General features: G+C 49.3%; 1 protein-coding gene across 7 annotated transcripts in view; it reads left to right on the top strand.

Moving 5' to 3' along the window:
- Nucleotides 1–22,500, top strand: part of LOC125949205 (collagen alpha chain CG42342) — a 93,680-nt gene that overhangs the window by 26,296 nt on the left and 44,884 nt on the right. For 6 of the 7 annotated variants that reach the window (XM_049675987.1, XM_049675983.1, XM_049675982.1 and 3 more), the window contains exons 2-4: nt 15,358–15,437; nt 21,008–21,043; nt 21,558–21,593. In XM_049675987.1, coding sequence (XP_049531944.1) covers nt 15,358–15,437; nt 21,008–21,043; nt 21,558–21,593 — 152 coding nt within the window. The remainder of the gene's footprint in view (nt 1–15,357; nt 15,438–21,007; nt 21,044–21,557; nt 21,594–22,500) is intronic. The other variant, XM_049675984.1, reaches the window with a different exon arrangement.

The following is a 22,500-nucleotide window of genomic DNA, read 5'->3' as shown; positions in this document are numbered from 1 at the left end:
AAGCAGATGAATTGATGCGGATGCCCTGGGTGGGGGGTCTACCGTCCGTCCCGATCGTAGTGTGAAGGCCGTATGCTTCGCCTGGAGCACACAGCATGAGAAGAGACCCCGCCCCGTCCCTCCACACCTCTCCAATTCTTCGTCTCTCGGTTGGCGAGCTAATAATCACGTAAATATTTGGCAAATCGCGCGCGCGCGCGCCTGTGTGTGTGTGCTCTCGGTTCTGGTAGCAGCAAAGGCAGAAGGTTTGGTCTTCACAGCAGACCGAATCCGGAATCATAATCCTCCGGCCAGACCAGACACACCGCAAACGCAAACATCCGTCCGCTCTCCAGCGGTGCTGCTGCTGCTGCTGCTGCATGGTGGTGGCCCCTGGTAGTTGGAATGTGTAGTTGGAATGCACGAACTGGCGGCGTACTTGGCCATGGCCACCTTCTCCTGGCATTGGGAGTCGAAAACGAATCCGAGGCCTATCGATCCCGACGTTCGCTGGCAATAGACCTCCCACGCCGGCCTCACTTTAGGCGGTCTTGGCGTGAGTGTGCACGCGTGCACTCGCCTCTGTGTGTGTCAGTGTGTGTTTTGAAAAGCAAATCGATGGATCGAACGGATTGTAATAAATATGCCACAACACCAGCCAGCAGGTGGCACGAGCCCCCCTTACGAGCCCCCTTCACGAGACCTTTATGCGGTCCATTTTGGTGGTGGCGGAACGGACGATCATTGCAGCAGCCAGCCAGCCAGCCAGTCAGTTTTGCAGTCACGCATCACGCATCTTGGCATCGATACCACCTCACTCGCCATCCCCCCCCGGGGGGGCTCCGCTGATTGATTTCTGTCTGTTATTTATTGGCGATATTAAACCGTCCCTGAACGACGCCAAGGACGAGGACGAGGACGAGGCCGAGTGCCCTCTCGGGAGAAGGATGGTTGGAGACGAGGTTACGATACGATTTTCAATTTTATGCTCACATCACGGTGGGGGATCCCCTGGTGTGGAGTATGTAATTGATTGCATTAATTAATGAAGGTGCAGCATGGCGCAACGTTTTGCGTGCGGTTGCCGGTCGGTTTGGTGGTGAAATGGTCGCTTTGGGGGCCTCTACCTCCCACCACACACCAGCTCATCCTTCTTAAGAGACACGCTTAAAACAAATGTTATGCTCGCATGCACACATACACACACACCTAGCAGAGGGGAGAACGTAACACGCACACGTGTTGTTTTTTCGAGCATTAAATATTCATTTCCCCAAAACCCAAAAGCCTCCAGCATTGGCAGCAGCACCGGGACCACCATTTGCACTCTCTCCTGTAAGTCTCTCGCTTCTCTCTGTCCCATGGGAGCGTACGTGTAAGCTGGTAGAAGATGAAATTAAATTCAGTTTATTATCAAATCTTGCCAGCATCTCTTCATCGTCGACAGAGGAGCCTCGTGGTGGTGATGACTGAGGTACTTGGAAGCCACGAGCTGTCGCCCATGCTACACATTCACTGCGCACTGAACGCTCGACATACGACACACAACGTAAAGAGCCTCGTGTTGAGGATTTATACGCCACGCCACGTGGCACACTCGGTGGCAAAGGAGTTCATGGAAGAAAATCCGACGATCCACTCGCCGTTCAAGCGTTGCAGGATTACAAGAAAGGGAATTTGCTGGTTGGCAGGGCCTTTAACCTTGAAGGTGAGACATGTGGCGATGGTGCCACCGGTAGCCACCTCCTCAATCTTTGGTTAATGAGTGCTCGCTCGCTCTGTAGATCATACAACGTGTCGTGTCACTCCTGTTATCGCATAAGCTGTCAGATTAAATTGAACTCCCAAAACAGCAGCAGACATGAAGTCAACTTTGGTCGAACCAAACAGTACCTCGGTGTGCTGTGGTGACCATCACAGAAAAAGCCAGGATAGTGTAGGTCTTCGTCTACGAAACACAGTGTCTGCGAACAACTGTTGTTCGTCAACCACTCCAGCACCGGCTTGGGAGTGTTTTCTGAGGTTTTCGGACACAATCGAGACATCGACAGTTTGACGTTCGGCATGACCGCAACCGTTCGTTCGTGTAAAAGGTTGTATCGGTTTTGTGGTTGCTAAAAAACCACACAAGCCAGCTATTCTGCCAGCTTTCTGTTGCCAGCGCCGGACCATCTGGTCTGGTGACGCGACGCACGGTAATCGCAAAGGTGTCCATTGTCCCCTTTTGGACCTTGCCTTTCCGAGGGATTACGACCTAGCGTTACACCTGGCCGGCCGTACGGATGATCCAAGATTGATGATCGAAACGGCAAACGCGCGTATAGGAAGCCAATTTGCATCTCGCTCTTTCGCTCTCGTGTTCGTGGCTTTGTGTGTGTGCCACACTGAGGGGTGGTTTGTATGTGCCGAACACCCTCTGTGCTGCAGTGTGGACACTGCAGAAGGGATGACATCAAAGGCCGGCCGGCTGGTCGGCTGGTTGGTTGCGTGAAATGTGCAATGACCGTACGCGGAGTGAACCTTGACGCACAACACGCCACACCACGAGTCAACAGTAAAGGGCATTAGGCTCGGGCGAAAGAGAATGGATCAGAGCTGGAACATGAGAACCTCCTCCTCAGTTCGGTTCCTGGTGTTTCGCCACGCCACGACATGTTTATTTACATCCAGGTGCGCTCTCTGGTGCCACTCTTTGGCTCTGTCTTTGCGAAAGAGGTCTCCTCGTTGTTAGTTCTCCGATTCCGATTCCTAGGGTGAGGAATCAATCGCTTCATCATTCGGAGTTGAAACTCATTCGCTGCATTCTATTTGCTGAAGATGTGCATGGCAATCGGACACTACCTCATGCAGGAGGAGAAGATAAAGTTTCGACATTAAACTGACATTCCGGACAAAATATGTTTGCATTACTCTTCGAAGTATTCATCGAAGGACCGCAAGCTAATGCCTGATGATCAAATTGTTCACCACAGCAGCAAGGAGATGCACGCAAAATCTGCACGCAACTGATGCAACTAGTTTGCGTAAAAAGGAGGGGGATGTTAAGCGGATTTGATTTGAGTCGCCATCGAGCCACGAGAATCGAGCCTCGGGCACCATAATCATAGACCCGGGACACTTTGACGTGCACTTAGGACACCACTCACCGCGGAGGCGTGTAAGCTCATGTTAATGGCTTTCCAGTCACCTCATGGAGTGCCATGGATGCCCTCCTGCGGAAATGGTTCTGTGGTTTGCGGTCGAAAAAAAAAAGAATCCACGCTCTACTTCCGCAAGCCCCAGACTATCCGTAGGCGCAGCCCCCTTTTGGTTTCCCCTGGCTTCGTTTGGGGGACGAGGAAGTATGCAGATTGAAACACTAGCCACGCAGCCAACGCAAGGCATCGGCCATAAATAATAAAGCAGCAAAAATCGTATGCAGTGCGCCGCAGTGCCAGCCGGTCGGTGAAAGAAGGGCAGAAGAGTTCTTGTGCTGCACACACACACACACGCAGCTATGCTGTCTCCCTCCCTCTCTGTTTGGTGTCTTGTTCTCGTCTTCCCCTGAAAGCTATAAATATCCGGCCAGAACCAAAGGCAATCCAGAGGCAAGTCAATTGAGAACCAGACAAGGAGAGAAGCGAAACCAGCCCGGGAGGACCGCGGGATCTCCACCGAAAGGGGTGTTTTGTATCGTCGTGTATCGCGACAGCCCTTTTGGGAGATACAGCCGCACTGCACTGTAACAGCAGCCAGCAGTTGCTGTTTATTGGATATCGGACGTCGACATCGTAGTCGTCGTCGTCGTCGTCGTCGTCGTCGTGGTAGCGGCCTAAAGGAGTAGCTGACTTGGATGGGGCTGGATTCCATTAAAAAAAAAACGACGTGGATTCGGGTGGAAAGGGAAAAAAACGTAACAACAGACACTAATAAAAATAGCACTCAGAGCTCGGGGATCTCAGAGGCGGACTCGGAGAATAGGGGGGTGTTCCTGGGTATGGTTTATGGTTATTGGGAATGCCCTTTGATTCCTTGGCCTCGATTGAGACACTTGCCCGAATCCATTTCACCACCCCAATGGATGCAGCAGCAGTAGCAGCAGGAGTTGCGCAGCAGTCTCTTGTGGTTGCAGTATCTTCCTCGTCATTTTCCACGTCCGTCGCCGTCGTCATCGAAGAGAGTGTGGGGAGAGTCGCGTCTGGCGGCAGGTGGACCGGACCAGAACCAGGCCACCACCAGGCAGCTTAATGTACTCCGAGAAGCTGGAATCGAAATTTTATTGCGCACTTGCGGGACTGCTGTCATCGAACTAGTCGGGATCTGGATCTGGATACTGGGAACTCGTTCTCGAGGAATGTCATAGCGAGCGAGTGTCAAACATCGGTCGTAGAATCGAAGAAGAAGCGGCGACCGGCATTCCGAAAACCGTTCACATCTGTAGCACGCCGGGGCTTTTATCTCCAAAAAGGGGTCTGTGTCCGGTGGGTAGGTCTGTTAATCCTAGACCTCTTACGAGGGGTCCTAACGTCGCAATGGCATCTAGGTATGTGACAGAACCATCATCTACCTTTCAAGGCGGCAAAAGGGGTTGTGGAGGATTTATCTGGAAATGTCTTGCATATCGCCGGAGAACGGAGAACGGAGAAGGCCAAACATTTGCGACCGCCGACTGTCACGAGTGACGCTCTGACGCTCGTGCATCGACACCCGTAGTCTTGGATTCCAAACGAAAGTATCCGATTACCACATCACATCACAGCATTCCAGCGTACACCCAAGCGCTGCTTGGATGGATAGCGCAGGGGTCAGGCAGCAGTGCTCGCCTGAGGAGTAAATATCTTCATCCAAGTCGCCCATTCTCCATGGTGGTGCTCGGATGGTGATCCGGGCTCCTAGATAAGTCGTTTTGAAAGCGAGAACTTGGACTCGGTAATGGCCATTCGTCGTCGACGTCGTCGTCGTCGTCGTCGTCGTCATCGTCGTTATGTCTGTCAGTCGTCACTTTCCATTCGACCCGCGACCGCTTATACGCAAATCAGCTCGCGTTCGTCACACATCATACCGTGCCGACATCCCCATCCCCTATCCCTTATCCCCTGCCGCCTCCTGACAGCGCACCGTTAGCGATCGTTATGATATTGAATTTCAATGACTCCACCGCCACCATCACCACATGAACTCACACATTGACCCACTTGTCGGACTGACTACGGTTTCGAAAAAGGGGCGTCGGCCATGACGTCGGTTTCCGACGGAACTTTTCTCCAACTAATTTCCCTGCAGTACCACTACCCTGGCACGAATGGCGCGGGCTCCGTTTCACGTCAGCACCCGGTGGGAAGATAGTAAAAAGTTTCTTTTTGGCAGTTCATCCACGTCCAACTCCTCCATTATTGGTTGTGGCGCGGTCGTCCTTTGCGCCGAAGACGGACCCAGGTTCCAGGGACGGGAGGTGGCACATGGGAAAAGTTTAATGACTCATGCGCTTCGAGCATAAATTATTTGCTGCATTAGGTATGGAGTTCAGGTGCGGAAGGTGGAGGAGGAAGGATCCCCCTTTTGGATTGCTCCAGTCATCTAGAACCACTGCGCTACGGTACACTGCGGTGGAACTACGGTAGGGGGGACCTCGTCACATCCGTCACACCTATTACCAATGCATGACGTGTTTAAGGCACTGGAACTTCCCAGTGATCACTCCGATGAGTCGCCCTCGGCCGGAGAAGGATGGAAATTTCGCATTCCTTGCTGGTTCCTGGCACTCCATTCTTACGGCCAGTTCCGTCCGTAGTTCCTTCAACTGTTTGCTCAACTGCTTCTAAGGCTCTAAGCTGTTCGGCGCCATTTCCGGACTGCAGAGGGGATTTACCCGGGCAAGGACATTAGCAGTTCCAGTTGTTCCAACGAATGTGACCGGACACAAAGCGGCCGGCAGCTAAGGAAGAAAGCGACGTTAAGTAGCCTGACGAGGACCATTTTCGTGCGTGCGTGCTAGTGTGTGCCTAGGGGACTTCTTATCTTCTCGGCATCACATCTTGCCCGAACAATCAAAACACAGACTCAGTTCCCTTTCTCTTCAAAATACCTGAAACACGCATTCCATTGATCTCGACTTCTCTGCCACTTTTTTCTTCTGCTGCTCTTTCGCTGCTGCGATGGAGAATGCGAGGCGTTGAAAAAGAATTATTAGTCTAATACTCCAAAAACGGTAGCTACGTGGCCAGACTTCGAATAGCTCGATTTACACGTTCGCTCCGCTTGATGTGATGCTGATAGACTCGAAACCCTCGAGCAGCGGGCCCTTCGCTTCCAGACCCTTCTTCTTCTGCTTCGGACGATTAATCCGTGTGAATCCATTAAGGGCGTTCCGACGATTCCTTCTCTTCCGAAGAACGCGGCCAAAGTTGTCTCACTCACCGCGGTGTGATGCGAAGGACATCGTTCGTTGTTCGATCGTTTGAACCTTTCCCAAAGTTCGACACCGAAGCGAAGTCGCGCTAGAGGTTGAACCCGTGCTTTGTTGGTTGGTGTTTGGTCGGATCGGGTCTCTGACAACAACTCCTGCCCGTTCCTGCTGCCGCTTCTACTTCAACACCAACGTCACAGCTGACAACTACAACACGCGACCGGAACGTGACAATATTTCTGAATTTATTATTTCCTTCCAAACCTCGACGATGCTCGGCGTCGTCGACAGCACGTCGACGTGTCAAGACCTACTGCTCCTGCTCCGTAGTCTACTTGGATGCTCTTGTCCCAATCAACGTCATTCAACCGAAGGAATGCCAGCAAAGGACGATCGAAGATTGAAGAAGGGGAAGGAACGCTGACTACCGGAGCAGGCGCTCGACGTCGATAATAAAATCAAACTGTATTGGAAAAACATTCTTCGCCTGAACCCCGCGATCCCAAAGATGGAGCGTCACTCCTTCTCACCTTACCACCGGGCGTTCCTTCCTGGCGCACGTTGCTGCTGTCGGCACATCTTACGGACACGTACACGTACGCGGGTCGTCCTGGTCCTGGGCTGCTGGGATGGTGAAAATGCTTCAGATTTTCAGAAATTTCCCCCGCTTTGTTCTGGGGCCATTTCATGAGCAGCATGAGATGAAGGAGCAGTCGGAATGTGTCGGCGGCGCTCGACGACGACGACGAGCAAAAGATTTATGTTTGTCGCATTTCGACTCATCCGTCGCCACGACTTCCATCCATCGCCCATATTCACCACCGGTGTTCCGGAGTTAGCTCCGGTGTTCCGGAGAAAGTTCGCACAACGAAGTCGTTGGTAACTCCTCGACCGACCTCATCGCAAGCTTTCCTCTCGTCTCGTCAAACTTTGTGGTTCATTCGAGACAACGACGCCGGGACGCCCGTCAAACGGCGGTTCTGCCGCGGTAACTACACTTCTTGGCCTAATCGAGATAATATCGTGCTCGCTGGCTGCTGTTGGTGGCGGTCTTCCCCGACCGGAGGGCAGGATGGTAGGAAAAAGTGAGAAAAGTTTCGCCAACACCACCACCGATACCACCACATTCACCGCAAACGAGTGAATTAACCAATTCCGATCCACCGTTGCCGCTGCCCCGGGCCGGGCCGGTTCCTTGGATCGTTCTTCGGGATTGGATCGCCGGATGTTGCCATTGCTCCCTTGGGGTGCTGCTCGTTTCATTCCGGAGCGCGTTCCGGGGGCGGTTGAATGCGTTTGTTGAATTATTAATTTACTTCCATTTGTGGAATGTTGGCAACAACTTTCGGTCAGTTCGCTTCATCTCGGTCGAATTGTGAGTGTTCCAAGTGTCCATCAGTCAACATTTCTTGGCGGCTGTGGCAGCGGCAGGCGCCTTGGCAGATGATGGCAGATCTTCGCTGCCTTCGCGCATCGCGCGGCGCGTTTCCGGCAAGCAAAATTGTGAATATTTAATCTAATTTCTAATAATTCATCGATTCCACCGAACATTTGCATTGAACCCCCTCCCCCCTCGTTGCCGAGTTTTCCTATCTCCATGCGCTTCTTCTGTTTGCTTCTGTTCTCTTCCTTGAATCCCATGGAAACGTTATCTGGCGCGGCGGGCGGGCGATCTAATTTGGTTCGCTTCGCAATTGCGCAATTTGTTTCGAAACCGGAAGCGGTATATTCATAAAATTCCAACCCCGGACACCGCCTCAGCCACTGCTACGCTTATCCCTGCTGATGCCCTGACCTTAATGTGCAGGTTCGCGTAACGCTGTGCGTTCCCCAGGGAACGATGAACGCCAAAGAATGGTGGCTGAAGAAGGAAAGTAGCGAACAATATCTACACTGATGAGGATAAAGCGGTTAAATTGGTTCGCCTTCGCCTTGCCGGGGCCGGTGCCGGTGCCGGGGCCGGTGCCTTGGCGGTCTCGCGGTGAATGTGCTGCTCTCTGTCCCTCCGTGGACTAAACGAGAAAGTTGGTTTGCAAACACCATGGTCGGAGTCCTCTTCGGCACCGGCACCGAAAGAATGTGTTGTAAATCTAATTGTCCTGATAATCGTTAATTGATCCCCGGAGAGATTACACCCGGTCCCGGCCGGAGTCCCGGCCGGTGTCCCGGTGTGCGACTTCTGGTGTTTATTAATACCGAAACCGTTTGGACCACGGACCGCGAAAACGGAATGCAACGGCAACGCGGAACACAAACGCGTCGTTGTGGTAGCGACGTTCCGGTCGAATGGCGACGACAAGATGCGGTTGCGTCGGTCGGTATGATACCCGCGTATCATGAGAGGGTTTTTTGTGGTGAGCACGGGGTGGTTCGGAGGGTGCTGTCTGCCACCGGCGCTCACTTGGTGACAGGCACCGGTCGAGTTCTCCTTACTCAGGAGAAGCAAAGACGGCGAAGGTCCGGTACGGCATGAATGGAGGTTGAATGAAGAAATATTTTATTACTTGGCGGATAATTACAAACATGCAGCAGCAGCAGCAGCAGCAGGGCCACAGCTACATAATGCCAAAGGAGCACCCGGGTAGAACCAGGGCAGCTAGACCGTGCCTTGTGGACCGTGCCGGTTGGGCCGTTTGGTTGTGTAAGGTCCGAGATGCTCGCAAGACGATGCTCAAGTCGTTTTTGGACCTGCCTCGAAGCGCGCGCCATTTCTTTGATTCAATATGTTATCCGCTGGCGGTATGCAAAACATGGCGCTCCGTCTCGTAAAGATCTTATCGGGCTAGCTGCTGCTTCTGCTGCCCATATCGTTGGGTCAGCGGCTACACCGACGGAGCGCACAAAAAACGGAAGAACATTCCGGAAAGCCGGTCTTCCCCTCCAATAGAAGACAATAAACATTGTTTGAATTATGTGCTCCACTTAATAAGAGGACCCCCGTGGTGGGGGGTTGCGGGGAAGGTGAATCTTCTCTGAAAAACCACCCACACACACACACACACCCGCGTGCATGTACAGGCATACAGAAACAGGAGATAAATAAACTCATTACCGAGGTGCTTTTGGCGGAAATTTACGGGCCTCTAAATGAGCAGAGACACTTCGCCGCTTTTGCGGACTGCTTGCCAGTCTATGTGTGTGTGTGCGTGTGTGTGTATGTCTGCTCTACACCCAAGACTAACAGTTGCTTCTGCTTCATCACCGGCATCCTTCGAGGGCCATCATTAACCCTTGAATTATCATAACTTTATCCTAGATGTCTTCACCCTCATCTAGGACTCGGTACGCTGTAAGGGAAGGTTTGAGTGATTATCTCGAGTCTTTTCCCAGTGTGCGTGTGTGTGTGTGTGTTTGTTTCATTTTCCATTTCCACCGCGCTAACGACGATCATCCGCAGCAGCGATTGTGTCGTGTCGTGCCGGGGGACTAGCGGGAGGACCATTAAGCCAAACCAACAGCCTCATCTCATCACCGAGTGCGGTTAGTGCGTGGCAGCGCGGAGGGTGCGATTTTCTGGCCGGTGGGGGAGTCATCGTCTCGAGCACTCTTGCGTCTTGTGGTTTTTATGGTTCACTTTGTTCTCGTCACGGGCTAGAAGTGACACACAGACGGTACGGGTAGCGGTAGCAGACTCATTAGAAATTATAACAATATTCGTGGTGAAAGGCAGGCCATGACGTCAAAGTTGGCGTCAACTGTCTTTCGATGATGTCTGGCAACGTCGCACTTGCCAAGGACTGTATTCACGGAGTTCTGGAGCAGGGAACGGGAAGATGTCAAAACCGGGAGGCTATGGAGCCCAATTCATCGAGTGACGTAACGTAACAAACAAATGATCCGGATTTCATAATCTACCCATTCCACGGGCCACGAGTGAGATCATTGGCGTCATTACGACTTGATATTCATGCCGGGCCCGTGACGAGTGACCTATTGACACGTTTGAAACCACGCGGACAGCCAAGGATCATCGATTTGGCGATTGGCAATCAATGAGGCAAATCAAGTGCTCCAGTCATTGCTTTCGGTCAAATGATTTCATGAGGCACCATGAGGCTCCCTGAATTCATCCAAGCAACCCGGAGTTGAACGCACTGGCGAGTGGGCCTGCGCCTAATGGAACGAGGAAGGAAAAGGAAAAAAGAGAAAAACGGAGAAAACCGATATTCGAAATCTCGGCTTCGCAATCTGCTCGAGAGACACGCCGAAGCGCGTTCTCTCTCTCTCTCTCTCGCGAGGCGAGGCTCTGGCCCGCCAGATCTTCAGATATCTCAACATCTGCATAATCTCAATCAAATAAATCTACCTTTTGTGAAATGTCGTCTGGCAATGCGAGAACTGCCTGCTTCGTTTTGCCTCAGTTGTGTGTTCGGTTGCGGTTGCGGCTTATGCTGGCATTCGAACACTCGACGCAATCATTTCGCGAGTTTAAGTCAAGAAGCAGCAGCTGCTGCTGCTGTTGGTGCTGCTGGGAATCGTTGGCGATGGAATGATTTACTTAGACCCCTTTCGGTTTCAGCAGCATTATTTGGTCGAGGGATTTTATGGTTGGTTAGCCCTGCGTGTGTGCATGTGTGTCTGTGTGTGTATTTGTACGTCGACCAGTTTACCACGCAGCAGGGTGGTGTTCTGCAAATGCGCTACCCCGTGGCGTTTTGCAGACTTCTCAGCATCATGCGTCGAAGGAGCGACCAGCGCGGGAATCAAACCTAAAATGGTCGAGGTCAATCTGCGGTCGCGCTGGTGTGCCCAGAAGTCCAGAAGAGAACTTCTGTGCTCATCCTCAATTATCGCGAATCAAATCTGTTGCGTGTTTTTGGCGTTCGCATTTATTTCTCTCAGGTTACTTGGGTGCGTCAATAACTCTTTAAAATTGATCTCATTTTCCGTCTGCAAAGTCCGGTTGTATTTGGTATTGACGTTCCCGTGGTCCAAAATGTTCTATCGCGGGAGGGACGTAATTGGATCGTTGGCTGCCTATTTTGGCATTCCATAAATATTGCCCTGATTCGACGGTCCAAACGGCCCCAATGTGTAGGCGTGAACCCCGGGGTGTATTGTCGGTGTACATTTTATTGCTTCTCTCACTCACGCCGTTGCCTATGCTGTGGAAGCTCCCAAAAGCCCGTTACTGCCACACCAACCAACCAACCAACCAACCAACCAACCAACCAACCAACCAACCAACCGACGGTGCGAGAATCAAATTTCGTGTTTATGAGCACCGAACGCCCAAATGTTCGATGTTCTGTGTCTCCGTCCTCCAGCGTACTAGCGGAACGGAACGGTGCGAATGCTGTCGTCGTCGTCGTCGTCGTCACGGTGTGCAAATATTGTGGCTTTTCGGGGCCGAAAAGATTGATGAGCGACGATTTTTCATCATTTTCATTTGGTGAAAAATCGAGAAAAGCCACCGAAATCGATGGTTCTGGTGCCGGTACGGAGGCAAATCAACGGACGCTTCTGTTCTCGCTCGATCGATGGTGTCCCCACACCATCCACGATTCCTTTTTTTTTTTTTTTGTTGGTGAATCTTTACGACTACTGGCTCTCCACGGTGCGCCACAATCCACATCGATGCAGACTTCCTCCCACCCCGGGGGGGCTACAGGGGTGGGCGACTTCCATAACAAGCAAGAACCATCCAGAACCGTGGCCGTGAACGCCCCGGGAGAGCCGAGGGGTTAGGCTCGATACATTATTATTGGCCGAAATTTTATCGACACCTTTTTTGCGCCATTTTGTGGCCACCGATTCCGCTTTCGGGGATAATTTATGGCCCAAAAAACCAAACGCAACGCAACGCAACGCCAGCTGCCAGTTTCGTTTTTATCCAATATCCTCGTAGCACCAAACACTATGCTCACGGTGCTCGGTGCGTGGTGCGAAATAATAGAAATGGCCAACCGGCGGCCTCCCATCCTAGCGCCCCGAAAAGGATCAGGCGTTGATGGCATCGATGAAGGTTCGGTGGTACCGTCGTGCTCGGGAGTCGCTCCCGGGTAAATAATGATGTTAGAGTAAATGCGTTTGCTACATGTTTCACCATTTTCCGAGAATCTTGGGGTTGAAGGTTTTCGAATCGGTTTCGATGGCTTCGAGGCGCCTTTTTAGGAAAAGTTTAATTTTCCAACTACATTTGCGAAACCCTGAGCCCGGGCACGGGTCCAGGGGCTGGGAAGCCAAATCGCAGCGAAACATACAGCACCACCCCGTCGTGTCGGTTTCGAAGGTTTGATTTGTTTCTTAGAAGTTATGCGCTGTGTGTGTATGTAAAATGTTGATTGAACTGGAAATAGATTGTGATTTTGGAGTGTTTCTAGGTAACAAGGGTTGGCTTTTATTTTACTACGATTTTAATTAAAAGAATCGAATCGAATTTATCGAACACTGCAAAACAGAAATATTGAACTTTGCAGTTTGGTCTATTTATTATTTCCGGTCTACTAGATTATTTGACTAAAAAGGTTGATAAGTAAGGTATCAAACTCATCCGACAGATTAATTATCTCTTCAGGGAATAAATGTTGCTATAAATGATGTTTTATGAGTAACACAGCAATAGTTCTTTAAAATAAGAAGGATCATTTGTACAATAACACTCTGTAATATGTTTCTCAGAACCAAAAACCAACGAACAAACATTCAGTTAAAAATTACATGAAATTTTGGAATATTACTAGATAATTGGAAACGTGTGCAAGCGTTGGAAACTTTTTAGCATTTTTTCTACACTTTATTATTTATAAACACATTCGATTTCACTCGTTTATTGATTCTAATGATTCTGCCTGCACTCGAGACGGCACTCACAAGGAAAGGATCCATAAAACACTAGAAATCATCGACCTATCGACATCATGCCTTCAATTCAACCTCCTAAGCATTGTTTACCATTCCAGCACCTCACTTACTGATCAATCAGTTGCTGATGCGTTCATGCAAACCAATGATTTTCCCCACATAATCACCACCAAAAATTTCGACACTTTGTGGCTCAATATCCACCAACAATCGGGCTCGGTCACCAACACCTTTCCACTTTCCAACCTACGGCGACCTCTATGCAATGGTGTGTCCAACCTCGAAACGAAAAGATTTCGAACCCAGGGTCCCAGGTGTACCTTCAATTTCCAAAAGCACCATCTTCGTCTGCATTTCGCGGATGCGTGGGGCAGTGCCCGAGAGGGGGAGGGGGGGGGGTGGTCACAGAGGTCTCACGGGAGCCATTGCTCGGTCAGACGCCCCGGCGATCGCTACTCGCCAGGTACGACAACTACGACGATGATGGTAAATGCAGATGAAAAATGCTTATCGCAAGAAACTGTTCCAACACACACCGGCACACACACACTAATGGTGCACAATCAACAAATTCCGGAGACATCTGTGCAGAACTTTTACTCCGCCAGTTCGACGACGACGCAGTCGCAACCGAACAGAAAAAAGAAAACAAAAATGCCACGTTGTACCACCAGGGAGAAGGAAAACTTTTTTGCAATACCATCGCCACCACCACCACCGCCGAACAGCGGTCCTAAAACCGCAAACCGATGCAAGGTGTCCTTTCCCCCCGCCACTCCCTTCCGGTGGGACGACGGTGCAGGCCGAACTCGTACTCGATGGCCGACCGATCCCATTTTGTTTGGAAAACTTTGTCCAGCTCCATTTGCTTCGGGCGCTACTTGCGTTGCGGTGCTGCTGCTGCTGTCACGACTCCCCAAGGCAGGGAGAGAGCCAGGAATGGGGAAAAAACAGCGAAAAACAAAACCGTGAAAAACTTTGCCCACCAAACGATGCAGGCAAAACAATATTCTCGATCCGTCCGGAGCGCGATCCGTCCGGTGCGTCGAGTCATTTCGTTGCGGCCATAAATAGGCATCAACTGACGAACGTCTGGCGTGGTACTGGCCATCATCAAGGAGCTGCCTTGAATCGAACAAGGCCTCGGTTGTTGGTTTCAGTGGGCAGCAATTGCGCCATCAACGGTGGCCATAGCACTCCATCAACGTTATGACTATTGTTCTTGTCGTTGATGGTGGTGGTGGTGGTGGTGGTGCATCACACACACCAAAAACAGCGGACGGCCGTGGGCCCGGAAGCAAGCTTGTTGCTCCCGCGCCACCGGTCATATCGGTCGTCACACGCCACAGGGAATTCCAACAACGGAGTGGCGCCACTTTATGAAGTCTCCTCCCCTAGAGGGTCCGAGCTAACGGCTAATAGGATCAAGCTGTTAGCTTCACTTTAAAGCCGAAAATGTGGCTCAGTTTCTTCGGAGAAAAGCCAGTTTTTCGGGGTCGGGACCATCGCCACCATTAACCATCCATCTTGCCATCCCAGAAGGGCCCCCGGGCGGGGAGGGCGGAACAGTGAGTAAAGGGCGCGCGGTCTGACTGACTGAGTGGTGTTGTTTCGGAAGAGTTCCTTGTGATTTAGCGAAATTAAATTAAATTCTCTTCTCTCCACCCAACACCCCCGGGCTTTGTGTGCAAAACTAGAAAGTCCAACGAGGTGGGAGGAGGGGTCGGCTTGAAAGTTTCCTTTTACTTTTAATAAGCACAAGACGCGCACGACGAGAGGAGAGCCTCCCTCCTCGAGAACTCTCGACGCTATCGCAAGCGCGCGGGCGCCCGCGTTGGTGACGATGATGTTGATGGTAATTTAATCAAATTAAGGCACTTTCGCTTGGCGCTGGCCGAATGATGCTGGCAGCTTACGAATTTTCACGCCACCGGGCGCGATGATGGCTTTTCCCAAGGCTGGAGGCTCCATTATTCCAGCGTGCGACCTCTCCTCGGGTTGTCGGATACGTGATGTGAGTGACGAAAGCTGCTCCTATATCAAACTCAACCACCATGTGTGGGAGAGCATTATAGGTGCTCTCTCTATATCTCTCTCGCTCTTTCTATTCCTATCGTCCAATGTCTCAACCGACGACCACAGATACTGATGCACCATTTTCCATTTTTTCGTTCGTTTTTCCTCCGCAGGACCACCAGGACCACCGGGACCACCGGGCAAGAGAGGGAAACGCGGCAAAAAGGGTGACCCGGGCGATCCGGGAGCGGAGGTAAGTTCTCTGTGATCGTGGTGGTGGTGGTGGCATATGGTTTCCTTCCTTCCTTTAGCTCGTGCTCGCGCGAAGCATCCGGTATTCATCAAGATCAAAAAACCACTTTTCAAACCGGCAGCCAGCAGCAGCAGCCAGCAGTGACGGACTGGCCATAATGGTGACGAGACGAGGGAAGAAGAGAACATCGGGGAACAGGGAACCCAAACTCAAACACTCCTCGCTCACAAGTTGGGACAATTTGTCTTTGCACGATGCAGCATCACCAGCAACCGGAATCACCGGCAACAACTCGTCTTGGGGTTTATCATGACGCATGACGAAGGAAAAGGGCCAGATGGTGGGGCGGGCGAGTCGCATCAACCTCCGGCACATAATTAATTATACTAAATTACATGGTCATTTGTTATTTTAACCCCCACTCCACCAGCAGTCCATCAGCAGCACCACTACTACGACTGGACACGTGTCTCTCCATCGCCCCCCAGGGGGGGGGTGGCAGATGGAACAGTTTGTTCCAACAATATTTGTCCCGGGATTGAATTTCACACAGCCCGAGGTTTGTCACTTTTGACTGCTGCTGTGTGTGCATTATTGGTTGGTGCAGCAGCTCCTTCGATCCTCGCGCGAAGAGGGTAAGAGCAGCAAAGTCAAAGTCTCATTGGGAATAGTTCCCGCTGTGTGAGGTTTTTGGGGAAATGAATGATTTATGGGAATGGATTTTAAAGCTCTCGCCATCGTCCCGGCATAAGGAGGAGGATAGAGATTGATAGCGAGAAAGCTCGGTTCCGTGATTTGCTGCCGCCGCTTATTTCTCCGCTAACGGGGAAACATATTGCATCCATTTGAAAGTGATTGTTTTTGGTCGATGCAGGAATTGATCGGGCTTTTGAATCGGTTATTTTAATTTGTAGCTGTTGCCCTTTGCTGCTGTTAGAAACGTGGCTTTCACATTCCTTCAAAACGAATATTTACATATGCAACAGTTTTTAAATGGTTTTTATAGTAATCAATTTCTAATCTCGTGTCTCTTATTCATAAATGATGTGTTCTGGTTGTGCTGCTCGACCATGAATGAATTTTATCCTCTTACAGTCTACCGTGGTGGATTAATAATGGTGGATTAATAATGGTGGATTATCAATGCTTTACAAAATGACTAGCATTGTGGTTCATAGGTATGTTTCCATTTGAAAACAGTATCATTCAATACCGCCCGTAATATATCAACAAAAAAAGTATCATTCAAAACGAAAAAAAATAAACGGCACGCATCAACTATCAAGCGGATCATGGTTATTCTTTTTCTATTATCTTTCTTTATAACCATTCGAATAGACCCTTTAACAATCACATAAGCTTTTTATGAATAATTTTGATCAGTAATAACAGCAAGTGAGCAATATGAAGAAAATTAGTATATAACTTATAATCTAAGTTTACTCCTGTTCGTTTAAACTAAGTTAAATTCCTTTTAACAATTAAGTGATAAACTTTCCTCAATTTGATACTTATTCATAAATATTACAAATTTTATTAGATAAAAAAATGCATTTTTTGTTATATGATGACTTTCTTTTGTTGTTTTGCACCTTTTTTTACCAAGAAGTCTATTGAAAATTATGCACAAATGTCATCTAATTAATTTTGATATTAAACTAAGCTAATTCGGGTGGCTTTTCTGTTAGCAATCTTTTTTTTTGCGAGTCCCTTGACAGATAATAGTCAATGATTTCATTTTGACAAATTACATCCCTCTTCTCGAGACCCAAGTTTTCCTGTAATAATTATAAAAAATAATGAAAATTGCTTCTGCGAACCTAACAGAACATGTCAAAACGTTCCCATTACTGTACATCCTCACTAAATATGTAGAGCAGACGACAAAACGGATGAAAAAGTTGAACTCTAACTCCAAATAATGAGCAAAGCTCGTTTACTCACTCGCTTCTAAACGATGCTCTCCAAACCCCGCCTCCACCATTACAGAAGATCTGGTTTTGCTGTAACCGATATTAAATAATGACACACACAACATAGCTAATACAAACACCACTTCCCCCCACACCGGCTGCTGGTACCGGCTTCCGGCACCGGCACCAGAACTGTATGGCAAAGTTCTGGCTCACCTGGCACCGAAAAGGCCACCGGCCGAGGGCCACACCGTGAGGCAAACAAAACTTCCGTAATTCTATCATCTGTTTAACAAGTTGAAAACTTTTCCAACATTCTTTGGCCAGCGGCAGACACCCAGTCTGTTGCTGCTGCTGCCACTGCCGCTTCACGGAAACTTAAACTTGTGCGCTGTGAGAATGGTTTGGAAAGCTTTTCAAGACCGACCCAACCCGGACCGTGACCGGGGGACGGATATTATTATGCATCCTCAAGAAAAACTCATCAAATTGCATCACGAGCATCGAGCTCGTTGCGCATCTCAGAACTCAGAAACTCAGGGCCTGCGACGGACGCAAACGGGAATGGGAACGGTCAGCATGCCAAAGGGTCGGTGGTTGGTTTGTTTTTGTGAAAGCTATTTTTGCGTCCGAAAGCGACGGCCCGAGGTCCGAGGTCCGAGACAATCGTTGGAACGCCACACCATGTGGACCACACCAGAGAATCCATTATTGTCGTCGTCTGCGATGCTCGGTGCACTCCTTGGTAAGCCTTGGTTGCCATTCGCAACCACATCCTGCTCACTTGTGGAGCTCCTTTTTCCGGAGGGGATCTCTGTGGACTAGACTAGATGAAGGGGTGATGGTGCTGGCTGGCTGGCTAACCGGCAAACCACAACCGTAGCCCCGTAGTGTCGACGGCCACCGCCGGAAGCGGATGTTGAAACTTTTATTAGCCAGCTCAACCGTAACCCGATCGTACCAGGACGACGTCGACGACGACGACGACGATGACGACGGGCTTGAGGTTTCGGTTGCTGCAATCTGCTGCTACTGCTGCTACTGCTGCTGCTATGATACCATTGCCACCAGAAGTAGCCAGTGTGTGGCCATCACAAGATTCCTCGTGTGAGTATTTGCTCGCATGCATATGATATGCTCAGGATATGCTTTCACCCGTCTCATCCTGCTGCTGCTGCTGCTGCTTGGTCCGAAAGACGACGTCCTGCGTCGGTGCGCTTACTGCGAACCGCTACAAACCAGGGTAATGGCCACGGGCCCGTGCACTCCACGATGCTGCTCCACTCCATGTGATGTGTTCTTACAGCCGCAGGAGGGAAGGCAATGGAAGGGCGGTGGCCCGGTGGCTAGTCAGCAGATCATAAAGCTAAAAAGCTTCCCGAAGCACTCTCGACCCGAAGGCGAGTGCCACGGTGGTGGAACATAGCAGCCATTGGTTTGCGTTCCTTTGGTTGTCCTTGATGGTTTGGTTACCAGGTGGTGGTGGTGGTGGTAAAAATGATAACATTCCCTGTGTGTGTGTGTGTGTGTGCGTTTTATCCACCGAGACTGAGGGAATGCTGACTGGTGAGTGGATATTCGGCAGCGCAGCATGCAACAGTCCTCTCGGTCAATAGAGCCAAGTGCCTCCGCTCAGATGCGCTTCATCCGAATGTTAGTTCTAAATAAGCAAAACCAGATCCGCACTCTTACTGACTGCTGGACTAACTGCTGAGGTGGAGGAGGAGAAGAAGGAGGAGAGCTCCCTCTCCGTCAACCAGAGGGCAATCTAAACGATCCGTTACGCAAAACCCAATTCCGTGGCCATGAATGGCCGGATAAACATTGGTGCGAAACGACGCCTGGGGGCAACGACGATGGTGGCGCTTCCTTTGCTGCCAGGAACGGAATTGTAGTTTCTGGTATGAAACGCAGGTGATGACATGCGGAAATGTTTATTCGATTCAGCATGCATCGTTCATTGCGGGCGCATAAATTTGGAATTCTCGACGATGCTCCCCGACAACGACGACGACGACAACGACGACGATGAGGAGGAGTCCAGGAATCGTCCGGCAGCAAATTTGAGTGGCTTTGGGATAATTAAGTATTTGCTGCATTTCAATTTGCTGCTCCAGGAAAGCGGCAAACGTGTTTCGAAAGGGGTTTCGAGTCGAGTTTTCAGCTGACGTACGCTGCATTTTAAGCGATTTCAGTGGCAGCACTTGGTGTTGACTTCAAAAAGTTCATCCTTGCCTTGTAATGCAGTATTTTGGAGTGGATTATCAGTGGAGTCAGAAAGAGTCGAGTCCCAAGGATGATGTCGAATGTTGACGAAGGCATAATGTTCCTGATGAAGTGTGTGTTGGAATTACAGATACAAACACTGTGTGTTTCGACAATTCGACTTGTGTATCGAGTGTCCTTGCGAGTAAAAAGCACTATGATGCCTTTAAGTGCAGACAGTCATAATAGTCAGTTTCTAGCAACCTATCAAAATCAATGTTTGGATTCCAACAGCAAAATCAAATCTCTTCAACATGAAATTACGTTATGCCCATCTTATGGTAGAGGTTACTAAATGTGAGGAAGACACAAGGAATCAGTCAGAAGAGTCTAATGATGGAAAAACATTAGAAACGGTTCCAAAGGCAATCAAACAAATATTTTTTACCTTGCAAGACAAAATCCTGTTCTGTTAACATTGTGACAGAAGAGTGAGCAAAAGATTTTTCGGAAGTAATAGTGAAATCACTATTCTTTGCATCTGCTGGCCAAACCAAAGTATCAAAACCATTCAAAAGTTATGAAATAGAATCTTCGTTGTACCTAAATGACAGTCAAAATGATTTCTATCAATTTAAAAATACTTTGAATAAATCATCTTTTGTAAGGATTCACAAAATCACAAATTTTTTTGGGAAACCTGAAAACCAAACTTCTTCCAAACTAAAATTCCCGTCATGCGTATCATCAAAATATTATAGACATTTCAAATTGCCGTTTGTTAAGCGTATTCCTTGGCCTAAGTGGCCTCAAAGTCCAAGGTAACTCCTTCTAGACAAAAACATCATAAAAAAACGACGGCAGCGTCTAGAGCGGAACATTCCTCTCAGCGCAGAGCGACAGATCCTTCGCCTAATGAGACAACCACCGATCGCAGACTCAGACATTTATTGCACCATTACCACTGTCCCGCCAAGGCGCCGATGCGAGCGCATCGCATTATACGTTGCCGTAAATTGATAATCAGAAAAATAAAAGTCGAAAACGTATTTTGACTATTCCACGATTTACGGCTGCTGCTGCTGCTGGTGCTGCTTGCGATCGTGACACTGACAAGCGGCAGGTATAGTGGTCGATTTTACAGCCACCTTAATCGTCCCCCGAGAGCGCCTCCTGAACCACGTGTGTTCCGAGTTTTCCCCCCGTGTTAGTTCCTCGGCAACACAGTTCACGGCGTGCGTCATGCGTCAAGGCGTTTATCTCGCATCTTCCCGCGGCGGTCACCACGAGACTACCCACAATCCTCGACAATAATGATGGGCCCATAAAACACCCTTTTACGCGCTGGCGCAGCAACAGTGCTGGCCGTGAGATTCGCTTTTGGCCAGTGGAATTAATCACTTTCTTGTTTTCTTCATTCTTCTCTTCTCACTCTCTCTCTGGATGATATAGGGTCCAACTGGTCCTCCGGGTAAAAATGGATTGCCGGTAAGTCTCAACGCACCGCTTTAGTGGATAAATCTCAAATCGCTTTCCAGGTGGCATGTAATTGCAATCCCCGTAAACCGGTATCCAGCATAATTGTTTCAGACCGAGTGGCTTGAGGCGAGGCATCGGGCACCGGCACAAGACGTCTGATGGTGGATGGTGGATATGAATCATTTTCACAGTTCACCTGCAACTCACCGACCGATCAACGTTGCACCATGCTGTGCGGAGGGCATGAATTGGCATGAAAGGAAACATTTGCAACCTCACAACGATGCCCACATCGTCGACATTATTCATTATACCCCTTCACAAATGCATGCTCGGAAAGATTTTGTTGCCAAATTGTCGATTGTCGGAGACATGGACCAGATACTCGATTTCATACAACTTCTTCCTTTCCTTCCATTACATTTTGCTCGTTTCGCTCTCTTTCTCTCTCTCTCTGCACGCTGCCTGTGACCATCGGTGATCATTTGGAACAACACGCCATGTTTACGGCACCTTCGCACAGGGTATCCGTGGACCGAAAGGAGACCGTGGACTCATGGTAAGGGACTTTATACCGCAGATACATCTAAATTTCAGTTTCGCATGTTTTGTATCTGGCTCAATCTTTCGCTCAAGCGTCATTACATAATAACTAACAGACGGGCTCCCAATACTAACCGAATTCACAAAATACTACTGTGTCCAAAAAGTAAGGTGACACGGCATCCAAATTGCCCGCGTAAATGGATATCTTTGATTTTGTATTTTTCATAAGTTGTCAGCACTGTTATTGATAACCATGACAAGTTTCACGTCAAAATATTCACTAGTGTTTGAGATACGTATTATTTTGTGAACTGCTAAAAGTGCATTCTTCGTTTTTCGCCATGTCGCAAATTTTTAAGCAAAGAATTTGAATTAAACATATTTTTTCTGCTGCGGATACACCAATGTAAATGGTACAGAAAGTCTTTGGTGACGATGATACTATGTCGAAAAAAAAATTTACAGGTGGTGCAAAGACTTCAAGGAGGGTCGGGAACGTTTTGAAGAGGAAAAACGACCACCAACGACAATCGATGAAGCTCACGTCCAAAACATCAAAGATTTCGTTATATTTGCCTTCTGACTATTAGACAAACCTTAAATTTCGTTCCGGGGACACTGTTTTGACACGATAGAGCAGATTCAAGCCGCTGCGACAAGGCCATTCTTACTCGCGACCTACACGGGCGCGAGAAAGCTGAAAATGAGATGAGAATGGAAAAGTTGAGAATGTCAAATCCCATACATTTGTGACATTCAACTTGTATGTTTACATTTCCATTTGTATGGGATTTGACATTCTCAACTTTTTCATTTTCAGCTTTCTCGCGCCCGTGTAGGTCGCGAGTTAAAGACGATTTTTTCACTTGTTTCGAAAACTGGAAAATTCGTCGGCATAAGTGCATTGTGCCTGGAAGGGA

The sequence above is a fragment of the Anopheles darlingi genome, chromosome 2 (genome assembly GCF_943734745.1).
Source record: "Anopheles darlingi chromosome 2, idAnoDarlMG_H_01, whole genome shotgun sequence".
NCBI classification, from domain to species: Eukaryota; Metazoa; Arthropoda; class Insecta; order Diptera; family Culicidae; genus Anopheles; species Anopheles darlingi.
Note: the sequence above shows the minus strand (reverse complement) of the source record. Positions and strands in the feature narration are given on the sequence as shown.